At 37.1% G+C, this 21,765-nt stretch overlaps 1 protein-coding gene across 1 annotated transcript in view; it reads right to left on the reverse strand.

Annotated features, from left to right (window-relative positions):
• Positions 1 to 21,765, reverse strand: part of PPP4R4 (protein phosphatase 4 regulatory subunit 4) — a 101,756-nt gene that overhangs the window by 63,542 nt on the left and 16,449 nt on the right. The window contains exon 3 of the mRNA XM_040641486.1: positions 4,713 to 4,815. Within this exon, the coding sequence (XP_040497420.1) occupies positions 4,713 to 4,815 (103 nt within the window). The remainder of the gene's footprint in view (positions 1 to 4,712; positions 4,816 to 21,765) is intronic.

A 21,765-nucleotide genomic window follows, 5' to 3' on the forward strand; every position in this document is an offset into this window, starting at 1 on the left:
TATTATATCATTATGTTGTACACTTTATACACAATTTTTTTTTGTCAAAAAAACTGTAGACCGTTCCTTAATAAATAAAAGATCTCTCTGGCTGAGTGGGCTCTAGGGGGCAAAGGAGAAACGACAGGTCCAGCAAGGAGGCTGTTGTGTAACCAGAGAGAGATGGCTAAGGCTGGAGAAGTAAAATGATACATTATGTATCTGCTGCAGTCATGATCAGCTAATGAGGAGGCTGCAAAATAGCTAAGAGGGAGGACACAGGAGCCAGACTTCCTTTTCAAACCCAATTATGCCACTTGCTAGCTCTGTGACCTTTGGCAAGTTATTCAACTAAATTGTTTCTTCCTCTATCCAGGGACCCTTATAGAACTGCCGTGAGCCTTCAAAAAATAAAAATGCACAAAGCGTTTCACAGTGCCTGACACATAGTAAGACCTCAACAAATGTTAGGTATATTTATTTTCATCTATTCCGACGCTGTACATTTTCTAATATATCATTTTATGTCACTGATGTGAGGTTCCCAAAATAAGTGGAAACACAATAGAATTCAATAACTCAACAGGCAGAGACATTTTTCACAATTAATTATAAAAGGAGTCACTAATGTTACATGGTGTAATTATATTACTACCACTTCAAATTTTATAAAGGACCATTGTATATTAGAAATTTATCTTGACAGTCAAAGTCTTTCACTTCTAGCTAACTAGAAGTTCAAGTCAAATATTGAAATCTAACATCTAAGATCCCAATTTATTATATTGTGGAAAAGAATTCAAACTTAATCAATAAAGCCCACAGGAAAAAAATTATTTCTTTTTCAAAAGATACCCTAAGATGAAGTCATAGAACATGAATATATTTTAACAACTATATTTAAAAGTGTCTCCAATCTAGGAAATTTAAGTTGGAGGTCAAAATATTTCCTTTCTAGACTCTTATTTAAACTTAACCTTGAGATGAATGACCTGATAGCATTATCATTCATTGTACACTTCGGATAAAATTTACAAGTGAATTGTAGAAATACTATGGATTAGCTCAATTCTAATCCTGACTCTGTTTCCGACGTTTTTAATCTTGAATTCCTTCATCTCTAAGACAGTGAAAATGGCAACCCATTTTAAAAGCCATTGTTCAGTGAATATATTATTGTAAAGATGAAATGCAAATGTGATACAACAACAACAAAAAAATAAAAATATCACTGGTGAAACTTTATACTGCATAAGGCCAGGAAGAGCTTCCTTATCACCGTGTCTGATGCTCTTTAAGGTGAAGATAAGCTAAAGGGCGAGCTCTAAAAGCTGCTTATCCTACTCTTGTGAATGTGCTAATAATCTCAGGAATGATTAGTTTCTTACACACAGAATATTTATTGTTCATATCTTTAAACTCTCCAGAAGTAAACCACCCACAGAAGATTAGTACGTACGCAAACTATTGCTCCCCGTGGATTTAATAAACTACCAACCAAGACACTCAAAACCAGCAGAACCAAACATGCTCAAGCCAGAAACCTGGAAGACAGCTCTCACTTCCCACATCCAATTCATAGGAGTTCTTCATTTCGCCTCGGTAACTGTATCTCTCATCCAGCCACTACTCCCCTGTGTCCCAGCTGGCTGGCCTAACCCAAGCCACCTTCACATATCACAAGGACAAGGGCTGTACTTTCCTAATTGTCCCGCTCCAAGGCACTCGCCACACTATTATCAAAATGATCATTGTAAAAGGTAAATGGGATAAGCCACTGCTCTGCTCAACGGCTTTCCACTGTCCTAAGACAGAACCCCTCTTGCGTGCTCTGTCACTGCCCATCTCTCTAACCTCTTTTCCAGTCACACTCCACCCCTGCCTGCTGCATTCCAACCACACATGCCTCATCCAGTTCAATCAGCTCTTTCATCTAAGAGAGCTCTCTGCTACTTCCTCTGCCTGGACCACTCACTCCTGACTCTTCAAATGGCTGCTTCCCCCCATGCCTTTGGTTTTCAGCTCCTCAAAGAGGCTTTTCCTTGACCTCCCAAGGCACAGCAGGTAAGCCTGCCCCTCTATCCTGTTCTTCAAGTCACTTGTTTCATGTCTGTTTCCCCTACTCTGGACTGGACCCTCTTTGAGGGCAAGTTCTCTGTTTTGTTCACCTCTATCTTCTCACTGCTTACAACAGCGCCTGGCTCAGTCAACATTCAGGAATGAATGGGAATGCCATCACGACTAAATGCTCACTTTGGAATATAAGATTGGTTTTTTTATATGTATAAAATCAACTAAGGAATTATGGCCATAGCAAAAGAGAACAGAGTGGCTATGTGTGATTTTTGTCACAGTTTTACCACTTGAATGTAACCATTCACAGAAGCAAGGCAGAACTGGGGGTGCTAACTATGAGTACCAATAAATCTTCATAATATCTGAACACGGTGATTGAAAAATGATTTGCATATAATATAGGTTTTATCATTTGAAATGGAGTTGCTTAAATGTTTAGCTGCCTGCATTATATTTTAAACCCTCTATAAAAGTCATTATTATTACCCCCATAAAGTCTTTCCAATATACTTAATTCTTCACTATTTTTACACAAAGTCAGAATCACACAATTAAATACTCTCCGATGATTGTTCTTTAATTGTTTCCCATAGTCTCTAGGCCATCCTGACATAGAATCTAATCTGGAACGGTCTTCTACCCTTTTGGTATCTTTTTTAGGACAAGACAGGATAAATTAGAGTCCCAAATAAATAGGTGTTTGTTGATGAATGAAATCTTTCAACACTAAATAAAGGCTTTCTTAGTACATATTCATTAGTAGACATTTTCTTTATATCCATTTATTCAGTTAACCTTCTATATTATGGATTAACTTTAATTACCTTAAAAGCTTATTAAAATCTTATCTTCCATAACTCAGTTATATAGTTTTAGCAAATACATTTGATTCTTTGTATAAATATGCTGGACGTATGAGTGTATAATATTCTTTATACATGCCCATAAAATTAAGATTTTTCAGGAGTTATTACTTAATTGACTTTATTGTGAACTCATTAACAAAAGGATTTTTTCAAAATAATTTTGTAACCTCTAAAGGCCATTATTCTCCACCCTTCATCTTTTATTCACGCTTTAAGAAAGTGTGGATGCTCATTAGGCTGTCCGTGAACCAGATTCTGCCTGCTCGACACAGCACGTATAGCATGCTTGGTATTTTTAGCTCTAAATCGAATTCACTTACCTACAATAACTCCTTAGTCAAGGGGACCTAACCACTTGTTCCCTTCTGCTATCATTTAACTGGCATTTCCAGGTGTCGTGCCAAGAAGCTTAGGTCAGTTACTATCACTGAAATTGAATGTGATAGTGGAGACTTCATTCCATTGAAAATACAGCATGATTCCGGGAAAAATAGCTATGAAAAACTTTCGAATCACATGCAAAGCCAAAATAAACATTTTCTCAATTCACTATTATAACCAGTAAAAAGAAATTCATAATGCCTGCACAGAAATGTGGGCATCCTGGAAAAATACCATGCTATACCCTTGACCTAAATCATAGTGACAGAACCATGACGCATATGCCTAAAAATGAAACTCAAGAGCACATTAATAATTATAGTATTTTAAACACATATAAAGTAATAAAAAATTATGAACAAGCTATAACCAACCAGAAAGCCAAAGCAAAGTATACAAAACTCACTATCAGCAAACATAGTCCCCATTAGTATGTACCCTCCCTGACCCTAAATAGTAAGTAAGTTCCCTGAGGACCCACAGGCTTTTGTCTGTTTTGCTCATTCAAGTTCTTACAAATAAGAACAACACTTTGCACACAGCCACAGATAAATAACAAATACTATGTATCAAATATTTAATATTCTATATTAATAATCAGTCAATATTAAATAGCCAAATAAAAGAATGTTCTCATAAATCAAAGATCTTTGTTTAAAGCAGGAAAACTAATTCCAAAGGAATCCAGGTAGAAATAAGTAAATATCAAACTAAAACTGTGATGGCTACAATTCAATCTTTATTTGGTGATTCTTTAGAAGTCTCCAGAAGGTGATTATTAGGAATATTAATTAAATTTTATTATCAGTGTTATAGAAGTATCATTAATATAAATTTAAGTCAACAGAATACCAAATAAGATAGCTATGATTTCGTAAGACTAATGAAGATTTTTTTTTTTGAGCTACTGAAAAGCTAACTTTATTAAGTAAAATGTCTTGGGCGACCTGGGCGGTGCAGCCGACGAAGTGTCCAACTCTTGGTTTAGGCTCAGGTCGTGATCTCAGGGTCGTCTGATCGAGCCCCGCGTAGGGCTCCACACTTGGCAAGAAGTCTGCTCAAGACTCTCTCTCCTTCTCCTTCTGCCCCTCCTCTCTCCTCCCTCCCCCCATGCGTGCACGAGCTCTCTCTCTAAAATACATCTTTTTTTAAAAAATAAATAAATAAAATGTCTCTACTGAGAAAATAACTAAAGAAACAACTACAAATTAAATTCTGGATTTTCCCATTTTCATCAGCTAATTTTCCTAAATATTTCCATTATAATTCAAAATGTGTACCGTAATACTTCCTCCACTCCACAATTACGTACAAAAGATCAGTCATCCAAAACTCTGAAATCTCCTCCTAATAATGACAATGTGCTACTGGAAAAATGGTAAATTCGAATCTTATTTTGTACCAACTTACTCTAACTTTCGGCAAGACTCTCCGAAGTGTCTCAGCAGGATTCTGTCGCATCAAAAATGGAAGATTTGCAATCACACTTGTTCCTTGGATATCTTGGCCAGCACTTACAAAGAAAACACAAATTTAGAATTTGTCATTACAAGCTGAGTGCCTAGTTTACAACTATAAAAAGCAGGGATTAATCTGCTTTTAATGATAAATGCTCAGACATCTGACAAAGTTTTAAACTTTACACATCATTTAGATATAAAAATAAAACCAGACTGAAATTTCATTAAGTAAATCTTATAACAAATGCAGGAAGATATTAACTATGCTTACACTAAAATAAGATTCTCTATATACATGTCTTATGTCTGAAAGTCTCAAGGCAATTTTTAAATACTTCTTTTAAAACTCTACCTCATTTTTTTTCCTGTGATCTGCCAGTTTCCTGTACTTTAAAAAAAATATAGATGTTGTAAAATTTCACTATGGTAAAATATTAATAACCATAACAACAGCAGGGACAGCAACAAAATCAAGTACCACAGAATCATACAACTTTCTTCTGGTATAATGAAACCACTGTTGTACTAGCTGGACTCTCAAAGTTGCTAGAAACTTCTTTAAGATATACTCAAAGGTCGGGGAGGTATATTTACAAGGTACCTTTTTGATATAACATTCATTAGGTCAGTAAGACTTACAATAATCTCAGTGACACTCTAGAGGCCTAACTACCTTGTAATAGGTGTTCAGATTCTTCTCAAAAACTATTGCCACACAGAAAAGTCTTTATTTGAAAGCAGTAGATAAGCAACATGGGCACATACTTGAAACATATATTAAAAAGATGCTAGTCAATGTGGTACCACCTCAGATGGAAATTCTACTTTTTCTTAACTGATACCAATTTAACTGTTAATTGCCGACACAATACTATTTATTTTAATTAAAATTATTTTTATCACTTCAAATAAAACTTTTGTGATTATCTGTACATAAGATCTTAACATGGTTTCTTAAAGAATTTCTTAAGGTATTGCATTTATTGGCTGCAGAGTTTAATAAGTTCTATTAATAAGAAGCATATCCTGATTCTAAATGGAGCTGCCCCATTGTGAAGAAAGGCTTTTCCCCTGTTGCAATATGGCAGTGAAATATAGGTCAGTACAATCATTTCACATCCTTGACACTCTCAATGTGAATACTTGAAAAGACAAAACCAAAAAGGAAATGAGAAGAGAGTGAAAGAAGGGACCCATGCCAAGATGGGAAGAAGATCAAAAAAAGGGAAATTAAAGTTGCATATACCATAGGTGGCCCTTGAACAACATGAGGTTAGGGGTGCCATCCCCCCCCACAGTCAAAAACCTGCATGTAACTTTCCACTCCCCCAGAACATAACTACTGTTGATCGAAAGCCTAACTGATAACATAGTCGACTAACACATATTTTGTATACATATCATATACTGTAATCTTACAAATAAAGTAAGCTAAAGAAAATAAAATGCTATGAATAAATTCATAAGAGAAAAATACATGTACAGTACTATAATGTATTTGCTGAAAAAATTTTGCATATAAGTCAACCTGTGCAGTTCAAACATGTGTTGTTCAAGGATCAACTGTACTTCTAGTGGGTCAAATGGTGGCCCTCCATAAGATACGTCCGCATCCTAATTCCGGAACCTGGGAACGTTCTATTAATTTGACAATGGATCTTGAGACCAAGAGATCATCCTGGATTATTCAAGTAGGCTATAAACCCAATAACAAGCGTCCTTCAAAGAGACACTCAAGGAAGAAGACAGACCAAACAGAAGAAGGGAATCTGATCACAGAGCAGAGATGGGAACAATGCTGCCCAGGGAATGCCAACCCTCACCAGAAGCTGGAAGAGGCAAAGAACAGATTCCCCCTTAGAGTCCTGCTGACACCTTCATTTCCACTTGGTGATACTGACTTCAGACTTCCGGCCTCCAAAACAGTGAGAGAATAAACTTCTGTTGTTTTAGGCCATCCAGATAGTGGTGATCTCCCACGGCAGCCACAGGAAACACACCACTAAAGAACTGGGAGAGAAGAGAAATATCTGAGAAAGTAATCTTTCATAAGACAATTCCTGGCCCAGAGCAGAGGTTCAGTGTCTCTTGAAAGGATGGATGAATGGATGACTCATTAGATGAACTGATGCCAGGAATATTTAATATTGAACAGAACATTGGTGAATTTGATTCACTAATTTTGCAATTAGGCAAAAAACAACATGGTATTAGAAATCTAATAGATGTGAAGACCAAATGTTGCACTGAGGAAACATAAAAACAAACAGAAAACAAAAAATAAATGGCAGATTTAAGCACAAAATATCAGTAATTACATAAAATGTAAAAGTCTAAATTCAATTAAAGGACAGGAATTGGCAGAGTGGATTTAAAAACATGACTCAACTAAATGCAGCCTACAAGAAACTAATCGCGAATACAGTAATAGCAGCAGGTTGAAAATAAAGGACAGAAACATGAAACAGAAGAAAGCAGGAGTGGCGAGATTAGTACCAGATAAAGTAAATCTCAGAGGAAACAAGATCACCAGAAACATCAACGTTACATTATGGTAACAGAGACCATCCACCAGGAAGACACAGCAAACCTAAACGTGTGTGCGCCAAATAGAATTGCAAAATATGTGAAACAAAAACCTACACAACTGAAAAGAGAAATAGACACATTACACAGGTAGATGGACATTTCCACAAGCCTCATTCAACAACTGATGGAACAAAGAGACAGAAAATTATCAAGGCCATAGGAGAACTCAACAACAGCATCGGTCAACAAGATCTAACATATTTATAGAACACGCTATCCGACAAGAGTTAACACGTTCAAGCGCCCAAAGGACATATGTCTAAAAGGACCACATCCTGAGCCATAAAATCCTCAACAAATATTTAAAACTTGAAATCAGGGGCGCTTGAGTGGCTCAGCTGGTTAAGTATCTGCCTTCGGTTCAGGTCATGATCTCAGGGTCCTGGGATCCAGGCCGGTGGCGGGCTCCCTGCTCAATGCTCAGTGGGGAGTCTGCTTCTCCCTTTCCCTTTGCTCCTCCCCCTGCTCATGCTCTCTCTATCTCTCTCAACAAAATAAAATAAAATAAAATAAAATAAAATAAAAACTTTTAAAAAAATTGAAATCATACAGAGTTTTCTCTGACCACAACGGAATCAAACTAGAAATCAATAATAGATTATTTAAAAATCTAAAATTCTTGGAAACTAACACTTCTGCATGATGCATGGGTCAAAGAGGGGGTCCCAGGAAAATAAAAAAAATACATTGACCTGAATGAAAATGAAAGTACAACATATCAAAACTTGTGGGACACAGAGAAAACAGTGCAGAGAGGGAAATTTATAACACTAAATGCATACATTAGAAAAGAGGCAAAATCTAGAATAATAATCTAACTTTCTACCACGAGAACCTAGAAGAACAAAGGAACCACAATACAAACAGAAGGAAGTAGTAAACAAAAGAAAGTAATGACATAAATACAGAAAATAAATAAAGACCTCATTCTTTTAAAGGCTCAATAAAATTGGGGCACCTGAGTGGCTCATTCAGTTAAGCATCAGACTCTTAATTTCGGCTCAGGTCATGATCTCAAGGTCATGAGATTGAGCCCTGCATCAGGCTCCGTGCTGGGCTTAAGATTCTCTCTCTCCCTCTCTTCCTCTGCCCTACCCCCACATTCGTTCTCTCTCTCTCCCCCTCCTCCCCCAAAAAAAGGAATAAAGGATTAATAAGATTGACTACCTTCTAGTAAGACTGACAAATTAAAAATGAGAGAAGACACAAATTATCAATATCAGGATTGAAACAACATATCACTACAAACCCTACAGACACCAAAAGGATAATGAGAATGCCACAAATAATTTGACATATATAAATTTGAGAACTTAGACCAAATGAACCAGTTCCTCAAAAAAACCCCACAAACCATCATAACTAACCCAATTCAAAATAGATCATTTGAATAGTCCTACAACCATTAAGGACATTGAATTCTTATGTCAAAACTCCTTAAAGAAATCTCCAAGTCCAGATAATTTCGCTGGAGAATTCTACCAAACATTTAAGGAAGAATTAACACCATTCTACACAATCTCTTTCAGAAAATAGAAGATGGGGGAACATTTCCTAAATTACTTTACGAAGCTAATATTACAGAAATACCAAAACCAGGCAAAGACCAAAAAGAAAAACTACAGAACAATATCCTTCATAAATACAGATGCAAAAATTCTTTTTTTTCAGATGCAAAAATTCTTAACAAAATATTAGCAAATAAAATACAATTACATGTAAAAGGAAAAGTTATACACCATGATCAAATGAGGTTTACTCCAGGGATATGAGGCTGGTTCAATATTCAGAATCAGTGTAATCCATCATATTAACAGGTTAAAGAAGAAAAATATCCATGATCATATCAATCAATGCAGAAAAAAACATTTGACCATATTCAACACATGAACACTGAAATTACAAATACAATACCACTTGAAAAATGAAATACAAACGTAGATTAACACGATTCATATCAAAAATCTAAACAAGATTTTTGGGAGACACAGGCAATATTTTTCTAAAATTTATATGGAAAGGCAAAGGAACTAGAATTCTTGAAAAGACAAAAATTATACAAACGGAGAACCAGATTAGTGGTTTCCAGGGTTTGTTAAAGATGGTTGTGGGGAGGGAAATGAACGTGACTAGGCAGTGATGGAAATCTTACCTATCTTGATCATATCAATATCCTGGTTGTAATATTGTATTATAGTTTTTCAAGATGTTACTTTAGGGGGAAACTAGGTAAAGGGTGTATATGGGTATCTCTGTATTATTCCTTACTACTGTATGTGAATCTATAATTATCTCAAAATAAAAAGTTTAATTTTTAAAAAATCAATCAATATGACAGAATTCTTTAAAAGCACATATGAGCATCTCAATAGATGTAGAAATCTGACAAATCTAGCATTCATTCATGATTTAAAACTATCAGCAAACCAAAAATTCCTAGATAAAGAATGCCCTTCAGATAAAGGGCATCTATGAAAAACTTACAGCTTTCTTCATATTTAATGGTAAAAGAATGAACGCATTCTCCCTAATCAGAAACAAGACAAAGATGTTCACTATTACGACTTCTATTCAACATTGTGTTGGAGGCTTGGTTTGTGCCAGGGCAATAAGCAATAAAAAGAAATTAAAGGCTTATGGATTGCAAAGGAAAAAGTCAAATTGGCTTTAGTCACAGACAACACTATTGCCTACAGCAAAAATAAAATTTATATGGAAATGCAAAAGATCCAGAACAGCCAAAACAAATTTGAACACAAATAAGGCTACAGTAGAGCAAATATTATCTTATTTTACAACTTATTATAAAGCTACAATAAGAAAGTGTGGGGGCGCCTTGGTGGCACAGCGGTTAAGCGTCTGCCTTCGGCTCAGGGCGTGATCCCAGCATTATGGGATCGAGCCCCACATCAGGCTCCTCTGCTATGAGCCTGCTTCTTCCTCTCCCACTCCCCCTGCTTGTGTTCCCTCTCTTGCTGGCTGTCTCTACCTCTGTCGAATAAATAAATAAAATCTTAAAAAAAAAAAAAAAGTGTGGCACCAGCATAAAAATAGTCCTATAGATCAATGAAAAAGAGTCAAGTGTCCAGGAAATCGACTCAAACATAAATACACGATTGATTCGTGACAAGATAATTCAATGAGGAAGTGATCATCTTTTCAACAAATGGTGCTGGAACAAATGGATAGCCATATGCAAAACATAATGAATCTTTCCCCAACCTGAAGCCAGATACAACAAATTAACTCCAAGTAGATTACAGGCCTGAATGTAAGAGCCAATACTATAAAACTTCAGAGGAAAACTTAGCAGAAAATCTTAGTGACCTTGGGTTTGACAAATATTTCTTAAGTAGGACAGAAAAGACATAAATTATAAAAGAAAAAATATAACAAAAAGAACTTCATCAAAATTAAAAACATTTGCTGGGCATTAAGGACGGCACTTGGTGTGATGAGCACTGGGTGTTATAGGTAAGTGAGGAATCACCAAATTCTGCTCCTGCAACCAGTATTACACTACATGTTAACTAGAGTTGAAATAAAATTTTTAAAAATTTTTTAAAAATTAAAAAAAAAAAATTTAAAACATTTGCTTTCCAAAGGTACTGCTACAGAAACAAAAAGGCAAGCCACAGACTGGCATAAAATATTTGCAAGATATATATTCAACACACAACTTGTATCTAGAATATATAAAGCACTCAAACTAAATAAGAAGAACATCCAACAAAAAATGGACAAAAGATTTCAAAACATCACCAAAGAATATATTGGCAAACACACACATGAAAAGGATGGTCAACAAAATTTAGCATTGGGTAACTTCAAATCACAACCACAATAAGATAGCACTACACACCCATTGGAATGACTGACTTTATAAGGACTGAACACACCACTCTCACATACTACTGGTGGAAATGGAAAACGGAACAATACTTTGAAAAAGTTTGATAATCTCTTAAAAACTTACAAAGACACCTACCAAACAACCTAGACATTCCACTCTTGTTTACTCAAAAGAAACAAAAGCATATGTTCACAGAAACACCTGAACACAAATACTTATCACAGCTTTGTTTCTAATCGACAAAAACAGAAACAACCCGAATGTTTACTAACAGGTGGGTAGATAACCAAATTGTGACATATTTATACAGCGGAATACTATTTATTAGCAATAAAAAGGAAGGAACTATTGAGACACACAACAACATAAGTGAATTTCAAAATAATTATGATGAATGAAAGAAGCCATTCTACTGTATGATTCCATTCATCTAAAATTACAGGGAATGCACACTAAACTATAGTGACAGAAAGCACATCAGCCGTTGCCTGGAGAAGAGGGGAAAAAATGAAGTTAGGATTGCAAAGGGGCATCAGAAAAGTTTCAGGGGTGATTAGTAGGTTTATTATCTTGATCATGGTGAGGATTCATGGCCATATATGTATGTCAAAACTCAGGAGACTGCATTTTAAATATGTGCGGGTTCCTTGTATGCCAATAATACCTCAATAAATATGTACAAAATGCATCTAGGAAGGCAGCAACAGCAGACACGTAGTTTTTGAAACTTCCTGAATTCCCCATAAAAACAGAGCAACTAGGAGAGTAAAATAAAAAACTCATGCAACAACAACAACAACATAGTGATAAGATTTCCCACATAAACCCAAGATCGTGCATGTATGGACAGCAGCTAAAACTATAAATGATTTTCCACACTCTCACTCTTGATGAGCTCAATGTGTCCATAATAACATCTCAGGGAGCTAAACTAGTCTTATCCCTATGAATTCTCGAAACATCTAGAACAAAGGCCCGCACTGAAGAAAAATTCTAGGAAATAGATTCTGAATTGAACAGGATAGAAACAAAAGACCACAAAGGGAAGACAAGGTCCAAATCAATGTAGAGAAATAGAGCCCAGAAACTTCAGAAAGTAAAGCATCCTATTTTAAACATGAGGTAAAAAATAAGAGGGAGCTCTAGAATCCTGAAATTAGAAAAGCTACCCTGAACCACACTGCCTTCAAGGGTTTATGAAACTAGTTTCACATAAAAAGGAGAAACACAGAAGGATCATGATTTAATTCCATATATAGCCACCAAAAGAAAAAGAGAATAAAGAGTGTACTAATATCCCTAAAGACAATGAAAGACAGGCATGCCCACACAACAGCGAACTAAAACTACTATTTATCCACAAGCGAAAGAAGGAAGGAAGGAAGGAAGGAAGGAAGGAAGGAAGGAAGGAAGGAAGGAAGGAAGGAAGGAAGGAGAGAAAGAACGAAAGAACGAAAGAACGAAAGAAAGAAAGAAAGAAAAAAAGATACTGAAAAAACCACATCAATCATAATTATGAAAACTCAGAAATAAGGTGATAGAACTCAGGAAAGAAATGAAGAAAATATTTCAAAAACCACTAAACTAGAAAGAACACAAGGGTGAATGAATACGATAAATAATGCCTTAAGAGGGGCGCCTGGGTGGCACAGCGGTTGGGCGTCTGCCTTCGGCTCAGGGCGTGATCCCGGCGTTATGGGATCGAGCCCCACATCAGGCTCTTCCACTGTGAGCCTGCTTCTTCCTCTCCCACTCCCCCTGCTTGTGTTCCCTCTCTCGCTGGCTGTCTCTATCTCTGTCGAATAAATAAATAAAATCTTTTAAGAAAAAAATAATGTCTTAAGAAAAATAAAAGGTGAAAAGAAGGAAAATTTTTAAATAAAAAAAGATCAAAAAGATTTGAGAGAAAGTGATACAAAAGATAGGCAAAAAAGACCAGCTCCTACTTTTAATAGGAGTCCCCAAAGAAAAAATCCAAAGCAAGGGAAGTGTTTGAAAAAGAAAAAGTTAAAAAATGAAAACTTCTTTTAAATTAAAAAAAAAAAAAAGATTTAAAAGAGCACACCATATACTTGAGAAAACCAATCTAGCATAACCCACACTGAGATATACTGGACTTTACAGAAAAAGACAATCCCTTGGCAAATCAGCAAATTACTCAGAAACAAAATCAGAATGCCATTAGACTTTGACAGCAGTAAGATATTAGAAAACCAAATAATAGGGGCGCCTGGGTGGCACAGCAGTTAAGCGTCTGCCTTCGGCTCAGGGTGTGATCCCGGCGTTATGGGATCGAGCCCCACATCAGGCTCCTCCGCTATGAGCCTGCTTCTTCCTCTCCCACTCCCCCTGCTTGTGTTCCCTCTCTCGCTGGCTGTCTCTATCTCTGTCGAATGAATAAATAAATAAAATCTTAAAAAAAAAAAAGAAAACCAAATAATAGTCTACTGTTTTATTATAATAATAATACTATAATAATAATACTGTTTACGATAAACAGGACATGAAGAAACATAAAAGAAAGTGAACCTAAATTGTAATCACCATCATCTCTATCAAACATAAAATCTAAATTTAATTTCTATAATTAGTCTATGTCCGGCCCTTCTCCCACTCAGGGAGAAAAATGTATATATTATGGGTAATGTGTTGAGTATTACTGCTTAGAAGGGAAAGCAACTGGGTTAGCCAGTGGTTCTCGATGGGGAGCGATCCCCGACCCACCGAGCACCAGGACACATATGACAATGTCTGGAGAACTTTTTGATCATCACAACTTGGCAGATGCTACCGTAATCCAGTAGGTAGAATCCAGCGATGCTGCTAAGCCTTCTACAACGCACAGGACCGCTGTCCCCCGCTAAGAGCATCGACAACTCAACAAAAAACATCTAAGAACATTTTAGTTGGTTTACGCAATGGTTTACACAAAGTAGCTGTTAGCTGAACCATACGAGATTGCCAACATTAGATAACTGTTAACCTACAACAACGGCAATTTCACATTTTCAATTTATACACTGAGCTTAGCAGACATATATGAAGTCAAAGACTTCAAGGAAGTGTACCAACCTTTACAGGTTGGTAACCCCAATATGCTAAAGCAGTGGTCCTCAAGCTTTACCATGTACCAGAATTACCCGGGAGCACCTGCTAAAACTAGGCCCTACTTTCAGAGATTTGGGTTCAGATCTTGGTGAGGCCTGAGAACCTGATTTCTAACAAGTTCCCAGGTGACCCTAATGCTGTGGGTCTGGAGACAATACCATGAGAGCTACCATGATAGAGACAGAATGAAAAGAAAAGAAAAGAAAAGAAAAGAAAAGAAAAGAAAAGAAAAGAAAAGAAAAGAAAAGAAAAGGGAAAAGAAGAGAGAAAGAGAAAGAAAGAAAAAGAAAAAAGAAAAGAAAAAGAAAGAAAGAAAAAAGAAAAGAGGAGAGTGCAAAATTCTTCCCATTTTTAGGACTACACGAGTGAAATGAGCCCAGTGCACAGTAGCAGTTTGCCCAAATGAAGCAGAAGGTCCATCTGATGTTGCATGCATCTGTTCGCTACTGCTGTTAGTCCTGGCAACAGGGTTCCTCTTCACAGAAACAATGTTCAAAGTGATGTGGCAAAGAACAGTGAGCAGAGGTGCAATAACACGTAGTCTGCTCAAATGCACATTAGAGAAAAGCAGGAGGAGCAGCGTGGGAAGGGGCTGTGCATCAGACTAAAGAGACACTGACACAAGTAGACGTGGCCAGGCATTCAAGTGAGATACTGAGCCTGCGTACCTGGAAATTTCCTGGGTTCTGTGGCCCTGCTGCTATCTCCTGTTTGGTAAATAAACCAACCACGCGTGGATCTATGCGAGCATCCCTGACTGGAATGAACCCCAAAACGATCGGCATAGGTTTACACCGACAGTATAAAATTCACTTTATTGCTATTTGATATAGTAAATGTAATTGTAAAATAAATGTTGACTCAATGTTATACCTTTTTTTTTTTTTTTAATAAAGTAAGCTTCCTAGAGTTCAAAACCTACACCTTTCAACTGAAAGGCACAAGGAACCATCAACATCCTGGCTACAAGATGCGCTGTTCCTTTTTGTGCCGCTGTGCTCTTCTTCGGGACATGTTCCCTTTCTAGGGTACTCGCTGAGAAAGAAAAAGGACACAAGCCGACTCAGCAAACCATTCCTCTAAAACTAAAAAGAACTGGGTTAATCATCTAATATGTACACTAGCGGCTAAAAAGGAAAGAGGAAGGGAAAAAAGGACTAGATAAATAAATGAATTTAGGACAGCTATCTTCTAAATTCTAAATTAATGTTACTAATTATTTTATTCCCATTGGGAGATGCACCTATTTTAAAGAGCCATTTATAGTAATATCTTCAACCAATGAAAAACAAGTCAATCCACTCAAGCATTCTTCACTGTAATAAAGTTTCAGTCTTCCTTCTTGCCCGAGATCCTACCATTGTCATGGGCAACCTCAGCATTCAGGTGAACAGCGAAGAGCCAGCTCCTGAACCGTCTAATCCAGTGATGTTTTGCCAAATTTTACATTCCCCAATCTTAGCACAATATCTCACATGCAGGAAAAGCTCCATAAATATTTGATTTAAACCGAATTTGTCTCTACATCACCAACCACTGTCACAGGCTAGATCTCACCCTTACCTGGAAATGCTCGTCTCTAGAATCTCAAACTCTGGGATCTCACTGGCTGGCCATAAACTCTTATCTTTCTATTTCTCTATCATTAAATCCATTTTTTTACCCCTATCCCATTTCTAACCTGTCAATTCCTTCTTATTCTCCAGTTTCTAATATTCCTCCTAGTGTCTCTTTCTTTCTCAGCAGCCTGAATCTGCCTGGCTGTTCCTCCAACCACACTCTCACCAATCACCCCCTTCAATTCTCCTCCTCCTTGACAGCAACAACAACAAAAATAGTATCTAACAGACTGCACGCCAGGCATTGCGCTAAATGAGCACCTTACTTGTAGTCATTATTTACTGCTCACAGTCTTATGAGGTAGAGTAGATACTTTCATTAGCTCCATTTTATAGATGAGGTTAACTAGGGCTTAGAAAGATTAGTGCCCAGTCACCCAGACTGTATAACTCCAAAACCCATGCACGACCCTGCCTCTCTTCCAACCTGTGTACCCAGCCAATACCAAGCCCATCCAATTATGCTTTCCATCCCACTCCTGCTCCTAAGCTATGGAGAATTATGAGAGAAAACTGTATAACTATGCATGTAATGCTTTTAAAAACATGATTTCAAAAACAGCTGGTCCTCAATGACGCTGGGAGAAACAAAATGATAATCAATTTGTGGTAAATCAGGAAGAGGGCCAGAAATTCTTAGTATATCATATTGCCCAAAGCACTTCCAGAAAAATTATCTTGGGTCTCCAAAAATGAGGCTGTCTGTGCTAGTTTATAAAACCTATGCCCTTCCCACAAAGAAGAGAGCTGCATGTTAGAACACATCTGGAGACGGACAATGCTGCTTTTCTCTACCCTTGTATCTTGCTTCAACCTTTGAAGAGCTCAAACTCTAGTGAGGAAGACAGATGTACACACAAAGAATTCTGACTGTATAGCAAAAAGTCCTATGTCTNTCCCTAGCTGGCCAACCTCGTTGTTTATCTGATCTTAAACCACTGGGGAATGGGGGAGGGGAAGAAACAGATACCATCCAAAAATGATGACATAACATGGTCAGTCGCTACCAGAGAAATTAACCTGAGAACTCTAGCTTTGCTGCTGTTAAACACAAATGATTTGTGTATACACAGTCTGTGATCCTAATCCTAGCAGCTCTCATTTCAAACTCGAAAATGTAACACAGAAGCTGCTGATGCTGTGTTTGAATTTGTAACAATGAAGCAGGAGCCACACAGGCCTTGTTTTGAGTTCACAATAAAAAGTAAACTTCGTGTAGTTGACAGTTAAGTATTTCTTCACTCAAAGTAAATTATTAAACAGTTTACTTTAATGAATGGAGCAAAATAAATTAAATGATAAGCTCAGAGAATTAAACTTCCAAGAAAGACAAAACCTTCTTTGGAGACAAAGATGACTCAGGAATCTAATGCAGAAGATACAGAATGCCGGCCCACAATAGCAGTCACCTCTCCAATGTGGCATATTTCCCATGTCAGTACTATAAAATCAAGTCCTGGATAATGTTAAGTCTTCCAAGTTCCACCTTGTATGTAGTTAGGGAACCATTCGACCCTGCTTAGTCATTATGCTCAGAATCACAGAGAAACGTAGTACATTTTTGAATAGTACCAAAGGAAGGGTAAAAGAAAGCTTAACATTTAAGGATCTACAATGTGCCAGGCAAGACACTTCACATAATCACATTAATCTTCACAATATATGAGCAATATATTTCTATCCTGACTTTACAATTGAGGAAACTGAGGCCCGGAAAAATTAAGTGCAACTAACCCAAAACCAACCAACTACTAAAGATTAGAGCCAGACAGGATTCCAGCTATGACTTCTAAGCCCATAGCTAACCTAGGGCCGCTATACCCAGGATAACGTCACATCATAAGAAGTGGCTAAGCTGTCAGCCTAAAAATGTCTCTAAGTTGGCAATGCTGCAAGAGAAAAATCTGCACATGATTTATTTAGTAATACTCATGTTACAATAAATTCTTTAGCTGACAATTTCCACTCTATATCTTTTACTATCACAGTGTCACATCAATATAGTATGCAGAAGGTGCGCATTCGTTGTGACGAAAAGACAATCTCCTCTCCTGATTGAACTCAGTTATACAGAGAGCATCTCCTTTTGAGTGGCTCTCCTACTTCATAGACCAACTAGTGAGCTCCTTTCCCCTTCAGTCTACCAACAGAGGAACAAACAGCCCTCTGACTCTCCAGGAATACATCTTGGAATTACTTTCACCTTCCCTTTCTCCCTCATACCCCACAGCAAATCTCACAGCAGTTTTACAAGACGAGCACTATTATCCTCACTTGACCTGGTGTGGAATGAACTTACTATGGGTCAATTATTAACTATATCAAGATTCTACTTGAGGCTAACTTTGATATGTTTTTATTTTATTATACATAGAAGGATAATAATTATTAAAAGTTAGTTTCAGTTATATATATACATACATATATACACAATATATGTATATATACATATATGCACAATATATGTATATATACATATATACACAATATATGTATATATACATATATACACAACATACACACACACACACACACAGGCAAACTTTTGGATACGTGACAGGTCACAATTTAAAATTACTATAGGTCATGGTAAAAAACAGTAGAAAATCATTGTTCCACAGTATTCTGCGAAGAGTAAAAGGAAAAATTACCAAGGTCTGTCCTACATAAATAAACTAGAGCAGAAATGTTGAAAGGTATGCAAAACACAAGTTCAGGAATAACTGTACAAACTTGGAAGATTTCTGGGAACACTGTAATCTGATTATTTTTGTAATCCATCTTTCCACTTCTCCATTAACACAGTAGTAAAAATCTTTTTAAAACTACTTTTAAAGACTATATAGACATATCAGGACATAGCGGGGGAGAAGGGATAGCTAAGAAGCTTCGGTTTACATCGTTGCCAACTCAGTGAGAGAGGAACCCAGGAGGGAAAACAGAAGAGTAAAACAAGGGATAAAAGCAGGCTGAATCCCTGGTACCTACAGGAAGAAAAGATGACAAATTGCTCTCATAGGAAGGGGAAGAGACCTGATTACTTAATCTACAGAACACGGGAGGACTGGTAAGTTCCATTAGTCAGGAAGTACTTAATCAGGACCTGCTGCTGCGAGGCACTGGTTCTGGATTCTCCAACGAAATCTAATGACGCTTTATGCCCAGGCACAGACCTCGTCAGACGGCAAGGACTGACTGAGTGCTTCTTACAGCCTCGGCAGTGAGCTAAGCGGCCCTTCCTTATTAGGGGTTCACAGGCAGAGAAGACAAGCGTTACATGACAATCAATTAAATCATCTCAAGTGTGCACAGACCTATCAAGGAACAGTACATCTGAGAAAATCACTTAATTTAGAGGCCAAGGGAGGGCTTCCTTGAAGAGCTGAGACCTGAAAATGAGTAGGAATAGGTGAAAAGAGAGAGTCGAAGGAACAGTGCGTTCAAAGATTCCGTGCCAGATGGGGTTCATGCAATCATTTTACAATGATGTACTGAACACTTATGATTTGCCAGTCGCTGTGCTCTGGAAGTAGAAAGAAAACAATAAAAACAAAGCATTCTCATTCTGTGTATCTGAATTAGAGTGGAAAAAGAAGAAATGGCTTCTTGCAGAAATAAAATCAATAGGACTTGATATAAAACCAATCACCGAGGGAGAAAGGAAGAGTACAAAATCATTCCCAGATTTCCCTCCAGGATGATTTGAAAGGATGGTCAAGCTCCAATGACAAGTGAAGGCACATTTGGATAAAAAGTGAAGAATTCGGTTTGGGGCACACTAAGCTTAAAGAGCCAGCAAAGCATTCTGGTAGAGACATCCTAGTGGAGACACCCAGCAGGCAGACCTGGCCCAACGTTCACAAGAAAAACCCATGGTCATAGCCACAGATTTGCAAAGTATGTCATAGAGATCATCACTGAAAATCTAGGGGTGGATAATATGACCCAGAAGGAGAGTCCCAGACAACATACAGTGGTTCCCGTCTGCTGGACTGGTACTGCTGCAAATGAAGCACCAAATCAGAAGAAACGTCACACAAATCAATCATAAAATGGAAAAGCTCATCGGTCAACCCAAAATCAATATGCAAAATCTGCCTGAAATGGCTCAGGTCATTGGCTCCTTCCCTCTACTGCTACGGAGAGGTTAGAACAGAGTGTGTTGAAGACGGCCTAAAGCAGCGATCATCTCCACGACATAATTTCCGGATCTGTGGAAACATAATTGACCTCCTCACATCGTGACAATGAAGAAACCAACATCTATATAGTACGGAAGGTGTTCAAGTCAACCAGGTAATTACTGTCAGGGTCAGGACAGTATCTCCATAAAGCAAGAATCTAATTTAAATAAAACAACAAAACTATTGCTCCTATAGTATTTCTTATGAGGTTCTAAATAACTATTACATTAATTTCATGGGGGCCTGGCTGGCTCAGTCAGTGGAACATGTGACTCTTGATCCTGGGATTATAAATTCAAGTCCCATGTTGAGTGTAGAGATTACTTAAAAATAAAATCTATTTTAAAAAATTTTAATGAACTGGGGCACCTGGGTGGCTCAGTCAGTTAAGCAGCTGCCTTTGGCTCAGGTCATGCTCCCAGAGTCCTGGGATTGAGCCCTGCATTGGGCCCTCTGCTCATCAGGGAGTCTGCTTCTCCCTGTCCCTCTACCCCTCTGGCTCAGTCATGCTTGCTCTCTCTCTCTCCCTCTCTCTCAAGTAAATAAATAAAATATTTCATAAATAAATAAATAAATAATAAAAAATTTAATTAACTAGTTAATTTCATGCATATATTTTCTTCTTCAAGAGAAACAAAGTCAATTTTATCCCTGCTGCCCCTTAAAGAATTAGTTTAGACATTCCTATCATTTCTTCTAGCAATATATGAATCACCAGTCCTCTAATTATTTTAAAAGAAAAATACTGTCTAAGGAAATATAATTGCTAATTATACCACATGTAATTCAATGAGTAAGTATGGATACACATGAGTAAATTCACTCATATATATGAGTAAAAAATGATATATATCTTACCTAAATTATTTTAATATGTTGTCCATAAAACTAGGTCCATGTGCTACTTATGTGGAAATCATAAAGACACTAAGCAGTAAATGGAGTTTTTAAATCACAATATGTAATGATTTTTACTATAAAATAATGATTTGATGAAATAACAAGTCATTTTATTCTTATTTATAACTCTTTACCTACACAAAAGGATTTAGAGAAGCACACATTTAAATATGCAAAATACTGAACACTTTAATATTTTTTAAAAACACTAGTCAAAAGAATCAGAGTTGATTTGTATACCCTGAGCTTTTTTTGTTTTTTAAAGATTTAAAGGGAGGGGGGCGAGCAGCAGAGGGAGAGGGACAAGCAGACCAAGCACAGTGCCAAGCCAGATGCGGGGCTCAGTCTGAGGACCCTGAGATCATGACCTGAGCTGAAACCAAGAGTCTGACGCTTAACCAACTGAGCCACCCAGGTGCCCCTATCCTGAGCTTTTTTTAAACTACAAATAAGTAAATATTTTTGAAGGAATAGAGAAATGAAGGTAAGCTGATAACTGCAGTGAACGCCGAATTAAGTGTACAGTCATAGTGCCAGAAAGGGTCTTAACAGCATGACTAAGTACATCTCCCTCACTTTACTAACAGAATAGAGATGCTAAATGATGTTCCCAAGGTCACACAGCTGGTTAGTCGCTGTGCTCTGTCTCTTAGCAACAAGGATTAGAAGAAAAACACAAGTTTTACAGCTCTCACTGCCTAATAAAAAGAAACAAAATTAGTCTCAACTAATTTTATATATATATGTAAA

Source organism: Ursus maritimus, unplaced genomic scaffold (genome assembly GCF_017311325.1).
Source record: "Ursus maritimus isolate PB19 unplaced genomic scaffold, ASM1731132v1 scaffold_25, whole genome shotgun sequence".
NCBI lineage: Eukaryota > Metazoa > Chordata > Mammalia > Carnivora > Ursidae > Ursus > Ursus maritimus.